We start from the raw sequence: 17,902 nt of genomic DNA on the forward strand, positions 1-17,902 counted from the left end.
TACTTGTTGCACATAAAGCCACTGTATGCTCAGGCATCTTTATTGTCAAAATACCTCTGTATTTTGTTTATTCTCTCTATTATTAGAAAAAAGGTCATATTTGAAACAAATAAAGGAGGAACACAAAACACAAATCTTTGAGACTCTTGGGTTCCTCCATATCTTAGTCATCTGCCATAAGACTTTCCACAATCAAATGATTTGACAGATGCTATGACAGCAGGTGAAGCCATCCTGGCCAGCTCCTAATTTTAAAATAATTTATTTGTGCAGTTCTGCCCTCTTCCTATGCCGTCCCATCTCTCTTCTTGCCCCTTGCTGTGTTTCAGTAATACTCTTACACCAGAGCTGACACACAGTGCAGGCCTGGTCTGCTCTAGGAGGGGAATGAAGAGCAGGAACCCCAATTAGGTGAGCATCCCTCGCGTTCTCAAGCTAGCACAGACTCACTGCATGGAACATCAGCCTCATTAAAAACTGCATTAAGGCTGAGGAATTAGCCAGGAGAGCAAGAAAGCTTGGACTTTAACAGCTTTGCTGTCTTTAATCCATCTTCTAATGACCAGGTATTGCAGCCTGGATTGTTTGCAAGGGTTCATCAGGCACAGCTTTGACACACCTGCAACATGCAACAATTACTGGCATTTCTAATGGAACAAGGTGAACTCAGGACAGCACAGCACCTTGATGCATTGCCCAATTTGCCTGTTAAGGCAGCTTTAAAAAGGGAGGACTGTAGATTTGAAAAAGGAAGACAGGACACACAGTCTCAGTTACAGCACAGGTCAGATGAGAGTCAGCCAAAGGAGAGAAAATCTCATGGGGCTTCTTTTATGGCATTCAGCAACATGAAAAAAACAAAAAGTAGGATTTCCTTCTATAAAATTCACCCTTCCTTACTAGTTTATCCAGATTGCAGGAGTGCAGCCCCATTATGGTCAGACTTGCTAGACTTAGCATTTACTTTTTCATAGGTTTAATACTTCAAGCTTTGTTCTGGTCCTTCCAAACACAGTTATCATCAATCAGGCACACCACCTCCAACAACCCAAAGGGACCTCTCATCTTTCACAACACCACAGCAACATGAACTTGCAAAGACTGAAACTCAGTTAAAAATCAGCTGAATATTCTCCTAGCTTGGATTTCAGAGGTGAACATCCAATTTCCTGGCACCATGAAAGATGCAACAGTTTTACACCCAGAGCCAGTTCCTGGTGTTCATTGCTTATAGTCCTGGAGGAGATTTCCCCAGTATTTTGTAGCAGATTATATGATGAATTCTCTGCCCCAGTCCATGAGGGACACTGGTAAGCTGCTCACCTCATCTTGACTCTTTCCTTAGAGGTTCAGAGGCCATTACTGTCTGAGTTGGCAGAAACCCCCAGAAATTCTCACAATCTAAAATATTTACAGAGCTGAACCATATCTTGATACATGAACTATCTACTCAAAGCCAGAAAAATCAATCTGAAGTATACATCAATATGAATTAAAACATTCTTTAACCTCAGATGCCCCTCTCTATCATGATGTATAAATACTCCAAAATTTCAGTCCCTGAAAGAAGAAAATACCTCTTTTTGGCTCTTCTACTCTGGCCATCTTATTTGGAGTAGCAATAAAGTCCTCTTCACCAATATAAGCTCCTCTCTTCAGGTTGGAGCTGTCATTGACAGGGCAAAAAGTTAGCAGTGGTACAATTACAGGGACTGATCCCTCGTCTGAGGGCAAGGTGTCAGGAGGTTGAAGGGCAGATCTTACCTTTCACCCTCTAGTTCTTCTGAAGCAACAGGAAGGACCTTTAAAAACAAAGGGGAGATTTTGTGAGTATTTCATCCAGAACTAGAGTTAATTTTCTCTTATAATCTTTCAATGCTAAATCAAATGACACTTTGGCTCCAAAAGCCAGTAAACATCTTCTTTACCTTTTTTCATATAAAGTAATGAAGGATCTCAAATGAGACAAATGAGACACAGGAACAAAAAGAAGCTAACTAGCTTCCTCCCTGGACTGCTGTAGAATCTTCTGACAAAACTCAGTACTAAGGCCTTTGTAGGAAAACATGCAGGAATGTCAGGCTTATGGATACAAGTTTATTCTCCATTCTTTGCTAGGAGTTCAGCCAATGCTCTTAAAAAGTAAGGTTTAGATTATGTTAGAGCATGGCAGAACTCCTGGCACAGCAAAGTTCCAGATTTTGAAACCTGGCTGCATGCTAATTTTTCCCCTTCCTGTTTCTTGTAAGCTGGAACTTTCCAGGAATAGTGAGGCAGAGCACCCTGGCAGTGGATCACAGAGCTCACACACATGCCAGTTCCACAGGGTGGATTTTCACCCTGCAGCAGGATCTGGAGGAGTCTGTGCTGTACAACAGCACACCAGGATCCCAAGGGATGCCACAAGAAAAAACCACCCTGCAGTTCATGCAATGGAAAAATCCTTTCAGGTTCACAGAAACTGGACTTGATAGGAAAATAATTTGATGGAGAAAGAAAGTTAACTTCAGCCAATGTATCTTGGAGGAACATTTCTTGCCCACATGAGACTCAGCCTGTATTTGATTACAGCACTGATGCAGCCTGACATTTCATATGTACATACACACACACAGCATCCATCTCAGAGCCTCCTCATGCCCAGAGCCATGAGCTTTACTCACGTGAGCCCCACGCTGCAGGTTTGCAAAGTGAACATCAGGGATGAACAGGACAGGCTGAGTGTCGAGGTCCATGAAGGGCTTGAAGATGGTGATGTCAGTGCGTTTGTGCGAGGGGAGCATGGGCACTTTGACATCAGAAACTGTGGAAACAAAGATTGGGATTGAGGATACCGAAGGCTCTGATGGGGCCCTACATCATCTAAAACGTACATACACTGCTGAACAAGGGTATTCTGCAGTCAGGGTCAAAGCAAAAAGCTTCTGTGGTAAAGGAGTTGGAACTTTGGTTGCCTCCCTCTCAGCTGAGGGCCTGGGCCCTGAGAGTTTGTTTCTCAGAGCAGTCAAAGCTTTCTCCACCTCTCCAACTGAACAGCTCTACTTTGTTTAGATATTAATTAGGATGGACAATAACATGGCATCAGCCCAAGAGAGGAACTGAGGTCTTCCATGTACCAAGTCAGCCATCCAAAGAGAGGGCAAAAATCAGTCCCGGCCCCACCTCCTTCCTCTCCAGTCCCTCAAAAGCTGGCTGGTGTTCCTATGCCAGGAGGATACAAAGAAAAGGGACAAGTTGTGTGTTTCCAATTGAGAGCGTCCTAAAGAGACAGCACCAGAGTAGCTGTCAGCACCACAGAGTGAGTACAAACACTGGTTTGTGCAAGTTGTTATATTTAAAGTTACATTTTGATTCCACACTTCCAAGTTTCACATTCTAGTTCCTCCCATTGTTCATCCTGGTCACCTCAGGGTGCCAGCCCCTAGTCCATTCCCCCAGGATCTGTCTCCCACAGAGCCCTTTGGCTCTCACAATGTACCAGTTGATGTGACACAACCCACTGAGAGGTCAGACTTCATCCACAAAGACCCTCTGAGGAGAAAGTGAGGCAGAAGGTGCCTTAAACCACATTTCAGACACATTCACGTCAAACTATCACAGTTGAAGACTTTCTTTTACCAAGTGGAAACACATCCATCTGAGGTCAAAACAACTGCAAACAAAATAAATGTTTTTTCAAACAAAACCATTTCTCATGTCCTCAGTAGAAAATACACTATTTTCTCCTTGCAAAATGGATTTTTTTTTTAAGATTTCTCAATTTCTGTAAAAATAACTTTGCCCAAAAGCCACCAACTGTTTCTGCTGTTGAAGAGCTCATGTACACATGGCACTTGTGATCCTGGAGGTGAGTATAACAGCTTATGGCTTCCAGGAATCAAAAACTTCCCACATAAGAACTAAAAAGCCAAAGATCATACTTTCCAGGAAAATAAGGATCACATTAGGCTAAGCCCAAGCCTGGAAAATTAACATTGGAAAGCAGTTTTTGTCAAATCATGAGATCCTGGGCAATGTGTACTGAAGCTGCCTTCCCTTTCCAGCCAGGATGCCAAGGGTTGCACACAGTAACCGTCTGGGAGCCGCTGGGGCTGCTGCGCTTGTGAAACGCTAACAGTGCGCTAAACCTGTCTCTTGTGACGTACCTCGAAAGAAACCAAAACCCAGCCCTTTCCACAGCTTTCCTTGAGCAAATGGGCTCCCTTCAGCACTATGTTCTGAAGCTGCTCCAGCAGCCTGTCCCTGCTGTGTCAGGAAAATCCTGCCCGGCGAGCTGGAGGCGCGCTGGCTGAACCAGTCGGGCTGCGGCAGCGCAGCGAGCGAGAGCACGCGCCTGCCCCGTGCCAACCAGCAACAGGAGACACATCCTCCTCTGAGCTGCTCTGCTGCTCAATAACCACTCATCCCAACACAGCACCTGCCAGCTGCAGCAGCTAAAGGAAGATGCTCAGCAGGAAGAAACTCCTCATCCTTTAGGTACTGTGATGCTGAAGTCTCCTCATACTTCACACATGCAGACACTCTGAAATGACTTGCTAAGGACCACTTTGCTCTAGAAGAGTGAGCATAGGGCTGAGAGGCTGGAGGCTCAGCCTCAAGGCTGTCACAGACTTGCTGACGAGTTGAAAACACGTTTTTTAACGTAAGTTAAAAGCTAAGTTTAGGATCAAGCTGAAAATACTTGAAACTGATCATTCTCACTGCCACCTGGATTGAGAGGGTCTCTAAGCCCAAAAATCCCACCTTCACCTTACCACTTCAACTGCTACAACCCATCCTGACTCAATACACAGCAGGACCCTGTCTTGGACAGAAAGAGCTATACAGAATGAAACCCTAAATGACCAAGTGTGCTGCAAAACACAATGCCTGTTCCATAAGGAACCGCTTAAAACAAGCACTGGTCCATAGAGGATAAAAATTAACTCGAGAGTTCTACTGCACAAGCTATTTGCAGCCAAAATGAAATCCAATATTTAAAATACTGATAGAAAAAGTTCTACTTACAGGCATTCAACTGAGAGCTGGGATCAGTGCACTTTCCTTTTCTTTTGCTTTGCTTTCGCTCTTCATCCCTGATCTTCCTCTCTGCTCCCTGTCAGACAAAAGATTAAGGGAAAGCAATGGGTGAGTGAAGAAGAAGAGGAGGGGGAGAGAGAAAGACATTTTTAATTTTTTAGGTTTTTTTCAGCTGCAGAGGCAGGAACACCAATTCTTCCAGAGCTACGTTTGTGGAGGTCAGTTCCACAGTACCCGAGCTGCAGGTTTGCCAGAGTGTGCGTGTCAACTTTGAGATCTGCTTACTTCTAAGTCCTAACATCTAATGAAACCCAACAACCATATCCAAGATGCAAACACTTGCTTTTCTTTCAAGTCAGATTGAGATATGGTGACAAAAGATATCCACATCTATAAGGATTGTGTAAAGCATTTGATAAAAGTATAGTTGAAGGGTTTAAAACAATAAAGGATTGCAGGTTCCCCCAGTTTAGGAGATCCCTTGATTGTCATTAAAGTCACACCACATTTGGATCACCAAGTGCAAGATACCTCCTGCACATTTCACACAGAGCCTGCAGCAGTTGCACCAGCCTCCACTGAGCTCAAGCTGCAGACATGCACTGCTTTAAAGCAGGGATTATTTCTTCTTTTTGTCAGGGCCAGGTCATGGTGGAATCCACAGATTCTCTAACTGGGTTCATGCCTGCACTGTTTCTGGCCTTCCAAACCAAGCAGCAGAGGGGACAGTGCCATATTGCCATGTTTTCTGCAAGGTGCAGATAGCCATGACAGAGAGAGAAAAGGAAGAAAGAAGCTTTGGAATAGTGTTCGTTCCTCCAGCTCTGCCCAGACCTCACACATGACTGTGGGTTAAGTCAGGGATGTCACACTGCCAGCTGCATGAAGTGATAAGACCACAGGAGATCCCCAACACTCAGTCCTTGTGTCAGTCCAGGTCACCAAAACTGGTACACACAAGTTCCAGCTGTCTCCCAATGCCCTCCTGCAAAGCAGGGCAAAAGGTAACAGTTACCTGGCCACACCAAGCCATGATTTCTCATTCCCTCTCCTTCAAAGCTGCCAAAACACATCCACATGCTCGTGTGGTACTGGAGGAAGACTTGATTAGCTACAGAAAATGAGGTGTCAAAACTCCTGTGGCCATGGGGTGGGAATCTGTGCCTAATGGTGCATGGGAGAATGGGAACAGCCCTCCTCACTTTCCAGTAAATCAATGCTCTATAGATGCCAGGCTGCCTATGCCTGCTGATAGCACTGGGCCTATCTGCACCAGCAATAAAAAGGACAATTAGCCAAGATATTTGACACACATTAACACATATCGTCTTCTCTTCCACCCAATGAAGAGAAAAAAACCAGCTTGAGGCAGCTGCAGTGAAAGAGAGAAGACACATGAAGAGACAGGCATTGCCAGCTTTGCTTGACCCAATAAAGCTGATATAGCCCACTGCAGTGAAGACATTCCACCTAAACCTCAGCACAGCTGCACCTGAACCCCTCTGTGTCCAGTGCAGTCACAACATCTCAGTTTGACAGCAGGAAGATTAGATTAGGTTCCACACCTGATTTTTACCTTTCATGTGGAAATAATAAAGTTGTGCTACTCAAACACTGCTACAGAACAGCATCTGCTTCCTTGTGGAGAACATGCTGATTCAATATGAGCACACATTTTGAGAAAACCTCTGCCCTCCCATTCCCCACTTGAAAGTCAACTTGATGCAGGCTAGGTAAATATGTCTCAAAACCCACATTAAAAAAGTAAAAGGTATGTGTTGGTAACAAGCTTTTTTGCCCTGCCAGCAGAGCTCAGGGAGCAGTGGTTTCAAACTGAAAGAGAGCAGTTTCATACTGGATATAAGGAGTTTTTTTTCTGATGAGGGTGGCGAGGGACTGGAACAGGTTGGCCAGAGAAGCTGTGGATGCTCCATCCCTGGAGGTGTTCAAGGCCAGGTTGGGTGGGGCTCTGAGTAAGCTGGCCTAATGGAATGTATCCCTGACCATGGCAGAGATCTAGATTAGATGACCTTTAAAGATGCTTTGCTACCCAAACCATTCTGTGATCACTCAGCTGAAAGAGCAGCTCCATGCTGCTGCCCATTCAATGACATCAATGCTCCAGCAGCCCTGCACCCACTCCTTCCTTCCAACAGCACCCCACTCATTTGTTCCTACCATCCCATGAAAGCCTTCCCACAGCACTGCCCCTTGCTAGCAGGGTAACAGCAGATCCCAGAAGGGCAACACAACCTCTAGCCAGTGAAACCCTGTATTTAATTTTCTCATGTGGATGCACAGGTGAGGCTCCATTCAGAATAGAGGAGGTCTTCTTCCTCTGGGACAGGTCAGCCTCATCCCTGCTCAGCCCAAATACTGCTGGGCTAAGGCTGAAGGCAGCTTGTGCCACAACATTCTACAGGATGACCCACACTGTCCTGAAACCACACAGGAGTAGATGAAAACCAAACATCCCAGGCACTGCAAGCACAGCCTTGACAAAGGAATAGAAGAGACATCTGTGTTGGTGGCCACAACTTCATCATTTTCTGCTGGTTTGCGTTTTTTCCAACAGACCTCCACACCACAGGCTTGGCCCTCCATGAAGAAAACATGGGTAACAGAACTCCTACAGGTGTGGACATGAGGACAACCACTTTCAGGGATGGATATAATAGTAACAATGGTCCTATAAACATTCAAAAGCAGCTGGTTGATTACATACAGTTCAATACAGGGCAGAAAACAGGTGCTGCTTCTGAAATGCCAATGCTCTTTAGGAGCCTGAAGCCAGCAGCCAGCACTGGGGTCCATGAGTACATGGGGTTTGTGTATGATATGACAGCATGCAGGGCTACAGGCATGGATTCTCTGAGGGGATGTTTATTCCAAAAAGCAGCTTCCCCATGCCCAGCAGAGCCAATGCCAGTCAGCTTAGGATGGCCAAGGCCCATCAGCAATGGTAATAGTGCCTCTGGGATTATGTATTTAAGAAAGAGAAAAAGTGTTCTGCAGCAACAGCCAGGAGCAAAGTAAGAATATATGAGAGAAACAGCTCTGCAGATGCCAAGGTCAGAGCAGAAGGGGGAAGCCAGGCACTGGAGCAGAGATGCCCCTGCAGCCCCTGGTGCAGCCCATGGTGAGGCAGCTGTGCCCCTGCAGCCCATGGAGGTCCATGGGGGAGCAGAGATCCACCCACAGCCTGTGCAGGACCCCACACCAGAGCAGGGGGATACCAAAGGAGGCTGTGATTCCATGGGAAGTCTGTGCTGGGGCAGGGTTCTGGCAGGACCTGTGGCCCCATGGAGAAAGGAGCCCATGCTGGAGCAGGTATGCAGGCAGAACTTGTGGCCCTGTGGGGCACCAACACTGGAGCAGCCTGTTCCTGAAGAACTGCACCCCATGGAAGGGCCCCTTGCTGAAGGTGTTTGTGAAGAACTGTAGCCTGTGGGAAGGGCTCATGTTGGAGAAGTTTGTGGAAACTGTCTCCCATGGGAGGTACCCCACACTGAAGCCAGGGAAGAGCGAGTGCCCGGCACTGCTGCAGGGGACAAGGGAGAGAATTAGGGAGTGAAGTTGAGCCTGAAAAGAAGGGAAAGGTGAAAGGAAGGTACTTTAAGATTCAGTTTTGTATTTTATTATCCTATTCTGATTTTGATGTACATTTCTCCTTCCTTTTTTCGCCTCCTCTTTTAATTCAGGTACAATTTGCAAAGTATCTGGAGGAATAAATCAGGAGAGTAAGTCAAAGTCCCAAAGGGAAATAAAAGATGCACTGGCATTACTATATTACTAGATTTGCTGAAATTTCTGCCATAGCTTGAAGGAAGCCATTGGAGTCTATATGCTGGCTACACACCTGCCTTTTTATTAACCAGTTTGTCTTATTAGCAGTGGCACAAGCCTGACAGTCATTTTAGCATTGTGTCAGTAATTGATTGGACAATTTAGGAGTAAAAGATCCCCCCTACCCTGTATCAACCCTGTCTTCTCTGTATTGTAGAGAAAAAAGGTTGATAGCACACAGGATTCCCAGATTACTCTGGTGAAAAAACATTAGATGACACAGTTGCTTCAGTCTCATCTTGAAAAAAGAAAAAGAAAACAGAAAAAGAAGGAAAAAGAAAAGCCTGAAGAAATCTCCTGAGACCCAAGCCTCTCAGGCTTACTGGCAAGTCTTTAAGATGGCTCTGGAGAGCTTTGCTAAGTCCCTGTAAATTCTCTGCAGAAAGTATCACAAGACAAGCAGCTACAGACAGCTCTCCCAGCTGGAAGGAATGCAGAGGGACTCATTTAAAAACCCACAGATGGACAACTGAACGTGGCAGGGTGAGTTAATGGGATGCTACAGCAGGGGCACAGTGCAGAGGCACTGGATATTTTGGGAGATAAGGGGTGACAGAGCAATGGTGCATGAGATGAACCCTTGTGCCACTGTCCTGGGGAACACCAGGCAAGACCACACACTGGTCTGGCAAAGCCAGCAAAGACAAGAGAGGGGGGTGACAGACCTGCCTCAGCCCTGCAGCTGCACTGAGAGGCATTTGAGCTGTCACCTGAAAGGGTCTGCCCTATGGAGATGGGGTCCAGATTCAAAGAATAAGAGGCCTAAATCAAGCAGGATATCAGCAAAATAGGAAGTCAACATGGTTCACAGCAATCAAAAGGAATGGGTAAGTTCAGGAAGCATTTATCATGGCCTAGAACAATCTTGGTCACTCTGGAAATAATATTACACATTACTTGCCCTGGACCTTCAAGAGACTGCTCAGGCAGGAACAGGTTATGAAAATTGGGAAATTGCCTTTCTTTGCAAACTCAGTTAAGCTTTTACAGCTACTTTCAGCTCAGCTCCCGCTGTTTCTTTCATAGCTTCTGTTGCACGCTGGCTTTGGGATAGGCATTAATTCTGTGTGCTAAATTAGTCAGGCAGAGCAGCTAAATTACAGCACCCATCCAACTTATAAATAGGGTTTTTTTTATGCTGCTGTATCTCACAGTGGTACATCTTTTGTTCACAAGCTCTGCAAGTTATTGGTTTGGGGGTGTTGGTAACAAATGCAGTAGGAAAACATGAAGAAATTTAAAAGGACCAACACAACAGAACTTGGGCAAAAAGACAAGCCTGCACTTGCTCCAGTCAATGGCAATGATTTCTCCTGCTGAAGGCTCTTCCCAGTGTCAGTATGCCACTGACTGACCTTTCTCTAAAGTCAATGCTCAGGAACTTAGCACTCCAGCATTTTGAGAGCAGCAAATTGAATTGAGGTCATCATAACATGTACGAGCCAAGTAGAAGGGGTTGAAATGCTTTAAACACAGACAGGGCTTCTCAGTGAGTCAAAATAGCAACTGACACAATTAGGGAAAGGAAAATAAAAAGCTGCTAAGCTGTGGAGCAGCCTTTCCAAAACAGTCACTGCACATTGATTCAACCTTACCTTGTCGCAGAAGACTTTAATTTGGCAGTAGGCTCTGTGGACAGGTTTGTTGCTCCTGTTATTGTAGCTGTAAGTGTCAATCTGAAGATTCAGGGGCAGGCCTTTAACTCCCTTCTGAGAGGAAAAATCTGTGCTGAGGCAGTTGACAGAAATGAAAACCTGCAGAGGAGGAAAGCAGCAGCTGTCAGTAGTGACACACGCACTCCTGGCTGACCACTGAGCAAGGGATACCTGGGGAGTGCTGAGGCTCAAATGCTGTCCTTGACACTACAGCAGCACCTTCTCTTCTGGGACACCAGGTAAAACCCCCAAGAAGCAATATAACATTCTTAAGTCTTTACATAAGCCACTGGAGGGGACAAAGCCACTTTGTCCAGAACAGATTCCATCAGACTCTCCAAACTCTAGGAAGATACCACCCATCTTTCCAGCCAAGAACTCTCAAATGTCACCATCAAACTTTTAGCAAAAGGGGTGTTCCTACCATCAATCCTCGCTGCTCAGCATTTATTAGCATCTCGGTAAGACCACAACCATGTTCCAAAAAATTCATGTTACTATGGGTAAGTTAAATCTTTCCATGAGTTTGACATGAGCATAGCTTATGCTTGAAAGTACTTGGTTGAGGCTTTTTTCAAAAGGCTATTAAAAGCTTTAAAAAAAATATTTAAAAATATTTAAAAAAAAAATAGGCAATATGTAATCTTTAAACACAAAAATAACACCATTATTCCAGTGAGGGTTTCTGGGTTTCACACTAAGTTGAACACTTTGAATATTCCTTAGTAAGACCTTCAATACCCTGTTAACATTCAGCTGGAAAGGGTAAGAGAAACAGTTCCATTATTACAAAAAATTAATTACAGGGGAAATTAATTACACGTAGGAACATATCTAATTTCATTTTCATAACTGCTTGAAAAAACAACAAAGAAACCCTCTCAAAAACACAAATCACACACAACCAGAGAACAAGTCCAATGCTGCTTAACAGAATAAAGAAATACCCTTAAGTGGATATGAGCAGATAGACCAGAGTACTTTGTATCTAGATAATGGGCTTGTGGTGTGCCAGGCTTTTCTACAGACACAATGCCTATTACTGGCACACCTCAGAAGCTGTGAGGATTAATTACCAGGAATTTACAAGCCACCAAGACCTGCAACAGCTTCTCTCCTCTCTGCCTGAAGAATAAAGGCTGGGAACTCACTGCTTTAAAAAATAATCAAAGCCTTGGGAGCCAGAAGCACCTTCCCAGAGATTTTGCAGGAGCACCATGCCAGCCCCCGATGCTCACTTAGCAGAGCAGCGAGCTGGTGCCACCTCCCGGAGCTGCACAGGCTCACACAGCCTTGGGAGAGCTACAGGCTCTGGCTTTGCTAAGGGCTGCTTATCAGCGTCCTCTTGGCTCGGCTCTGAAACATCCTTTACCAGTTTTAGCAAAGATGGGAGATGGAAATGTAAAACCCTGACCTGCTGATAGTTTGTAACCACTGATTTTCCCCTGCCATGTATAATAGAGCTGTATAAAAAAACTGAGGCAGGGAGGAAAAATAGTGCAGGTGAGGGACTTCTCTTGCAATAACCTGTCTGAGTAATGGGGATTCACACACTGCTTCCTGCAGCCCCTGTGCCCTGAGAGGGCAGCACAGCTGCTCAGCAAGCAGCCCCCCTATTCCCCCCTGTGCACACACCATCCCAGAGATTCCAGTTCCCATGTCCCCACCACGGCCTGCTGTGCCAAGGGACATGGAATGGGTGAAACACCACCCACCCACCCCAGGCCAGCACAGCAGCCCCTGACCCACACCGCTGCCTCTGTGGGGACTGAAGCCAGGAACACGTGCAGGATGCCAGGGGAGCTGGTGCTCAGTGCCTGCTCACCCTCCAGCTGTGCCCCAGCATCCCAAACCCACGCTGTTCCAAGACAACTTTTTGTGAAGGCATTAAATACATCACAAATCTCTAGTCAGGAAAATTATTTTAAAAGAAGCTGTTTGCAGTCTTTCCCAGACTAACCCAAAGGATGGCTTTGCCTGCTTTTATCCACCCCACTTCCCTTCTTGCTACCTTTGCCTTCACAAGGACATTTTGCCTGCAGTGCTGGTACAGCCCGGGGGAAAGCTTCAAGGAGTTTGAAGAGCTGCTCTCACCAGCTTAGGAGTTTGGTAATCAGATGTATGCACACCTTGAATAATTGCATTCCCTGAGCAGGGGTTTTGTTTTTTAAAAGACCCTCAACTCTGGTGTTTGCATATTTTTACATTTTAAATTTTAATTTTAAATTTACCTATACTGAATATTCACTCAACTCACTTCTGTATTAAAAATTTACTACAATCTTTAAGAAAAACATGCCCAAGCAGCCACATCAGCAGGTCCACCACCGTCTCAAAATTTCTGTGAAATCCCTCAAATGAGTTTCACACCACTGGACACCAGAAGATTCAGTGTGCAGCATCAGCAGTTCACTAGCACATGGTGTCACTTCTCTTCTGAAAGTTCAAGTTCATGGTTTCAGTTTTTATGGCTTACCAGCCACACAAAGCCCACTGGGCTGAAGGTAGAAGAGTTGGTCTCAGCACAACAGACACATGTTACTACAGCAGAGCTGCACAGGTATCCCATGGGAATTTAGGACTGCCTGTCAGATGTCAAAGATTATCCTCCTCCTTTAGAGTCTCCTCATTTGATTAGCTTTGGCTTTAAGCAGCTGACTTCATTTTCATGCCATTTAAATCTTCAGGACTCTAGGCAGGAGATGACAACTAAACCTAATCACGTCTCTGAAGCAACAGAGAGCCAGCCTGTCTTCTCCTGTTTGTACTAAACCACTTCAGCTCAAAAGGAGCATCTACTTCTCCCTACCCACCCTGTAACTCCTATTTTGAGCAACTTCAGGTTGCCTTAAGCTTCACAAAACAGAATTTCAGCAAACAGCTTTTCCCAGTTTGGGCTAAGACAGTTTCAGCCAGGTTCTTAATGTACAGGAATATTTGACTTACATTAGAAATGAAATGTAAGGCCAAGTGACTGCATCAGCTATATCCCCACCCCAAAATTGCCAGAAGAAAGAAAAACGCAACCACAGAAGTTGCTCTGCGTCTTCAGCCTGCTGAGCAAGATTCCTTTTCATGTGTCCAACCTATTTTTCTAAGGGCAGTTCCGCATTCTCAGCTATATTAAGATTTGTTGTTACTTTTAAAAAAAACATTTTCATCTCACCTCCCAAGATTCAACATAAAGACAGCACTTAAAAATAGAGCACTGTCAAGCCTGAGCACTTACACACATGAGTCAAGCCCTCAAAAGTTACGCAGATTTTCTTTAAAACTGAGATTTGTAAAGGGATTAGAAACCTGTTCTCGAGTTATTTTGCTTGCTTGGCAGTTGAGCCTCTAGTCTATATTTGACTACATATATCTAGGCTATCACATAGCCAGGCTTTTCTCTCTAACCCAAGGCAGGCTTTATTCCCTTTTTTTTTTCTGTTGATTTTTTCCACGCTTTTTCTAACCCTTTAAAAAAAAAAAATCTGAGACACTCATTGAGGCAAATGGCTTCACAATGGTGGCATATCAGATAAAATCAAACAGCAGGAAAACTGTGAGCTGCTACAAGCTGCTAACCTCCCACACCTGGCATTCACCCCAACACTCCAGAGCCTCCTTTCCCCAACACCATGCTGGGTTTCCTGCAGCCTTTGGGGCAGCCCAGCTGCACACAACAAAAGACTGAAGGCAGAAGGATTAAAGCACCTCCTCTGGGATCATGCTGGAAGTTAGCGTGGGAAGAAGTCAGACCTCATGACTTCTCTGTCTGCTTTAACCATCCGACCCCTCATGCCCCTCCTCACCTAAGGTGGGAGGAACACACGGTGCCTACACTCAAATCCACGAGAAACAATCTTCCATTTTAATAACGCAGGAAAAAAATTAATCCGACAGCTCTGCCGTGTGCCCTCAAGGAAGGGCAGCAGAGACAGCCAAGTTCTTTCCACACAGCACCTTTTTTTAACAAGATCTGCCTTTCAAACAAACCAGGAAAAACAGACATAATTAAAGGGCAATCAAAGCACTGCAGGAACCTCTCTGTCAGCGAGATGAAAGATGTCTTTTTTAAATGAAGGCTTGCATACCCAGATCTCTTCTCCTCAGTTTATCTTGGACGCTGTACTTTTCTGTCACACAAAAAGCACTGGCAATTCTGGTGAGTCCAAAGGCTACATATGCAGCAGCTTTAGATGAAATGTCACCTTGTGCAGGCTCATCTGCCCAGTTGGAAAGGAGCAGTGTAGGTTCTCACCCATGGCAGCTGGGGCTGCCACAGGCAATGGGGAGCAACTTGTGTTAGCACATCATGAACTCTGACCAGTGAGAGCAAACACAGGCACAGGTAGCACTATCCTGCAAAGTCCTGTACATCCTTCTGGATAAGGACCTACACAGGCACACCTGGAACTTTTCCAGGCTGATCACCTTGCTCCACATTTATTTTGTTTCAAGAGAAGGCAGGCAAATGGTATTATCTTCTCCTATTTATGAACCTATACATTTCTGTGTCCAAAGGATTAAGACATTACTCAACAATCCAAGTCCACTGGATATTTCTTTCTCTATTAAGAATTCAGATAAAAATCTTAGCTCTTTTCTCACACTAATACACCAAAGCCTCTCATTTTAACCAGTTTGGGTTGGAAGGGACCTTAAAGATCATCTAGTCCAGCCCCCATGTTATGGGCAGAGACACATTTCACCAGACTAGAAGGCTCAAAATCCCATCCAACCTGGCCTTAAACACTTACAGGAACGAGGCATCCACAGCTTCTCTGGGCAGCCTGTTACAGTGGCTTAGCACCCCTCACAGTGAAGAATTTCCTCCTAATACCTAATGTGACTCTGTCAGTTTGAAGCCATTCACCCTTGTTCTGTATCACTGTAAGCCCCTGTAAAAAGTTCCCCTCCAGCATTCTTTTAGGCCCCCTTTTGGTCCTGGAAGGTGTTCTAAGGTCTCTCCAGAGCCATCTCTTCTTCAGGCTGTACAACCCCAACTCTTCAGCCTGTCTTCATAGGAGACATTCCAGGCTATGTTATATTCGGTCTTAACTTAAAATCGTCTGTATGTTTTTGATCTTGGATGACTGTGTTTGTACAGAATACAGAGTTTGGAGCCTACAACACAACAGGTTAAACTGCAATTAGCTTCTTTCTAGGGAATGCAACTGCTTTTCTCAGCCTTGGCTAAATAGTTTCAATGTTATGCCCAAAATACAGCAGGCAAAGGGATTCCAGTGGATCTAGAAACCATTTTCCTGACACAAAGGCAGTGTATCCCTCTCCCATAAAGAAAAATTAACCAGAATCTCAAAGTTTGTCATTTCAATGCTGATAGCTGAAATCATATGGTTTCTCTAAAGGCTTCGACAAATATAAACAGCAAACAGGAAAAAAAAACCCAGAGTATTTTCTAAAGATTGGTCCCCATATGTTTCCTCTATACTGCAAGCTGGTTGGATGGAAAACATCTCCTGTCCAACAGCCTTATGAAGTACACAGCAGAGTTCCAAGCCCTTCTGAGAGGCAGAGCTGTCAACCTGGGCACTGCCTTGTGCCAATGTAGCTACGTGGCTTCCAAGATTGGCTCTGGGAGAGAGCCAAGCAGGCAGGGCAAGCACAGGTCTGCCTGCACACATCCACGAAGGCATGTCCTAAGAAAGCAGCTCTGGGAAGACTCTTCTGTATTTAAAAGAAAAAAACCCCAAACCCACACTTTGGTAAGATCACCTGAGAGGTGGCTAATCTTACTGCTCTCACATTCGTTTCTTCACCTCCCACACGCACCACAGGTTTTGCATCAGCAGGAGGCGAGCCAGGAAAGAGATAAAATGTTGGGCAATTCATGCACCTGTGGGCTCCTGGGCCTCCTCTTGCCTCTGGGATCGGATGCTCCAAAAAAGGCTTGTCTGGCACATGGCTGATAGGGCTGCATCCGCCCCAGCTCCGCCAGGCAGCCCCAGCACCATCCTGCTCACAGCCCAGGAGAGTGAGTTTGCATTCAAACCTACCACTCCCAATCTGGGTGACTTACACAGAGGCCATCATGGGTCCCACACCATGTCAAGGAATGACAAGTGGGAAATACGATCCACCTCCAGATAAAGAACATCCTCCTAGCAAGTTTACTCCACCATCAAAACAAAAAGGAATGGTAATGAAAGGAAAATACATATTCCTGCTCACGAAGAGCATGCTGATTGTTATTCCAACCTGTTCTGAGGCAAGGAAATATAGGAATGTCTCTGCTCACAACACCTGGGAAACATGGGGATAATGGTTCCCAGTCCTACTGATGCTTCCTCCCACCCCACGCTTTGATAAGATAAAGCTGCTGGGCCAGGTTTTGTAAGGTTGGTTGGAAAGAAAGTAAAAACAGCAGTTTGGAAAAAACAGTGACAACATGTTGAAAAAAAAACCCAAACAACAAATAAACAACAACAAAAAAAACCCACCAAAAACCCCCCACATCAACAACAACAACACAAGTCTCCAAAAACAATGACAAAAAGCTGAAACACAACAATAAAACACAAAACAGAGAATTAAGTCTATTAATGCACAAAAATTACTGAAAAGAAAGAGTTGCCATCAGACAAAAAAGTAATAGAGAAAAGGGAAAAGAAAAACAAAAAAATCACCTCCTAGTTTTCTCTATAGAAAAGCTAATGTCAAGAGATTTTCCTTTCAGTTTTGGGAAACACCCTGTGAGCTCCTACTTGGAAGGCCAGACAATGGCAGAGGCTTGGGACATGAAGGTCAGATAAAATACTGGGTTGAAAACTTCTAGTTGGCAATGCTTAAAATCAAGGGTGGCATATGCTTGTTTTCCAGAAAAGCCAGGACAGAGCAGGGAGAGGTCAGTGTTAAGAGGCAGGTAAGCAATATTTGCCATGACTTTCCTATGTCACTGCTCCAAAGGCTCTGTGTACCTGCCTCAAAGTATTTGTGGTCTGCAGCCTTGGCTTCACACCAATCTCTTTCCTTTAAGTATGTTTGACTCATCACATTTCATAGTTTCATTTCCAACTAGTCAAACCTGTACCTCCTCAATGCTGCTGAAGGTGGCAACACCTTCTTTAATGAGGCATATGACTGCTGCTTCATTACAATGGCATCCATATAAATGGATGCAATATTCATCAATCAAAAAAGTTTAAATTCTTTCTACAGTGTACACCAAGGGAGGATTAGGCTAGAATAAGCTCCTAAAATAAATCAGTAGTGTACCACCCAGTCTCCCTTCAAGTTGTAGCAAGAGATCCACCCTCTCCAAAAACTGAACTCCTCTGCACAAAATAATCTTGCCAACACATGGGAGGATCTGCCAAGAAGACCACCCTCATTGCCTAAATTTCTATTTCAAAAGGCTATCCCAAATCAGATGC

General features: G+C 44.9%; 1 protein-coding gene across 2 annotated transcripts in view; it reads right to left on the reverse strand.

Annotated features, from left to right (window-relative positions):
* Nucleotides 1-17,902, reverse strand: part of GRHL1 (grainyhead like transcription factor 1) — a 37,886-nt gene that overhangs the window by 3,203 nt on the left and 16,781 nt on the right. Inside the window, exons 9-13 of one of the 2 annotated variants that reach the window (XM_054279973.1) lie at nucleotides 10,461-10,619; nucleotides 5,046-5,095; nucleotides 2,664-2,805; nucleotides 1,765-1,802; nucleotides 1,578-1,666 (exon numbers count right to left, since the gene is read on the reverse strand). In XM_054279973.1, coding sequence (XP_054135948.1) covers nucleotides 1,578-1,666; nucleotides 1,765-1,802; nucleotides 2,664-2,805; nucleotides 5,046-5,095; nucleotides 10,461-10,619 — 478 coding nt within the window. Of the gene's footprint in view, nucleotides 1-1,577; nucleotides 1,667-1,764; nucleotides 1,803-2,663; nucleotides 2,806-5,007; nucleotides 5,096-10,460; nucleotides 10,620-17,902 lie in introns of both variants that reach the window. The other variant, XM_054279972.1, reaches the window with a different exon arrangement.

Source organism: Melozone crissalis, unplaced genomic scaffold, assembly GCF_028551555.1.
Source record: "Melozone crissalis strain CALT ecotype California unplaced genomic scaffold, PUWL_Pcris_2 ptg000027l_1, whole genome shotgun sequence".
Taxonomy (NCBI): Eukaryota; Metazoa; Chordata; class Aves; order Passeriformes; family Passerellidae; genus Melozone; species Melozone crissalis.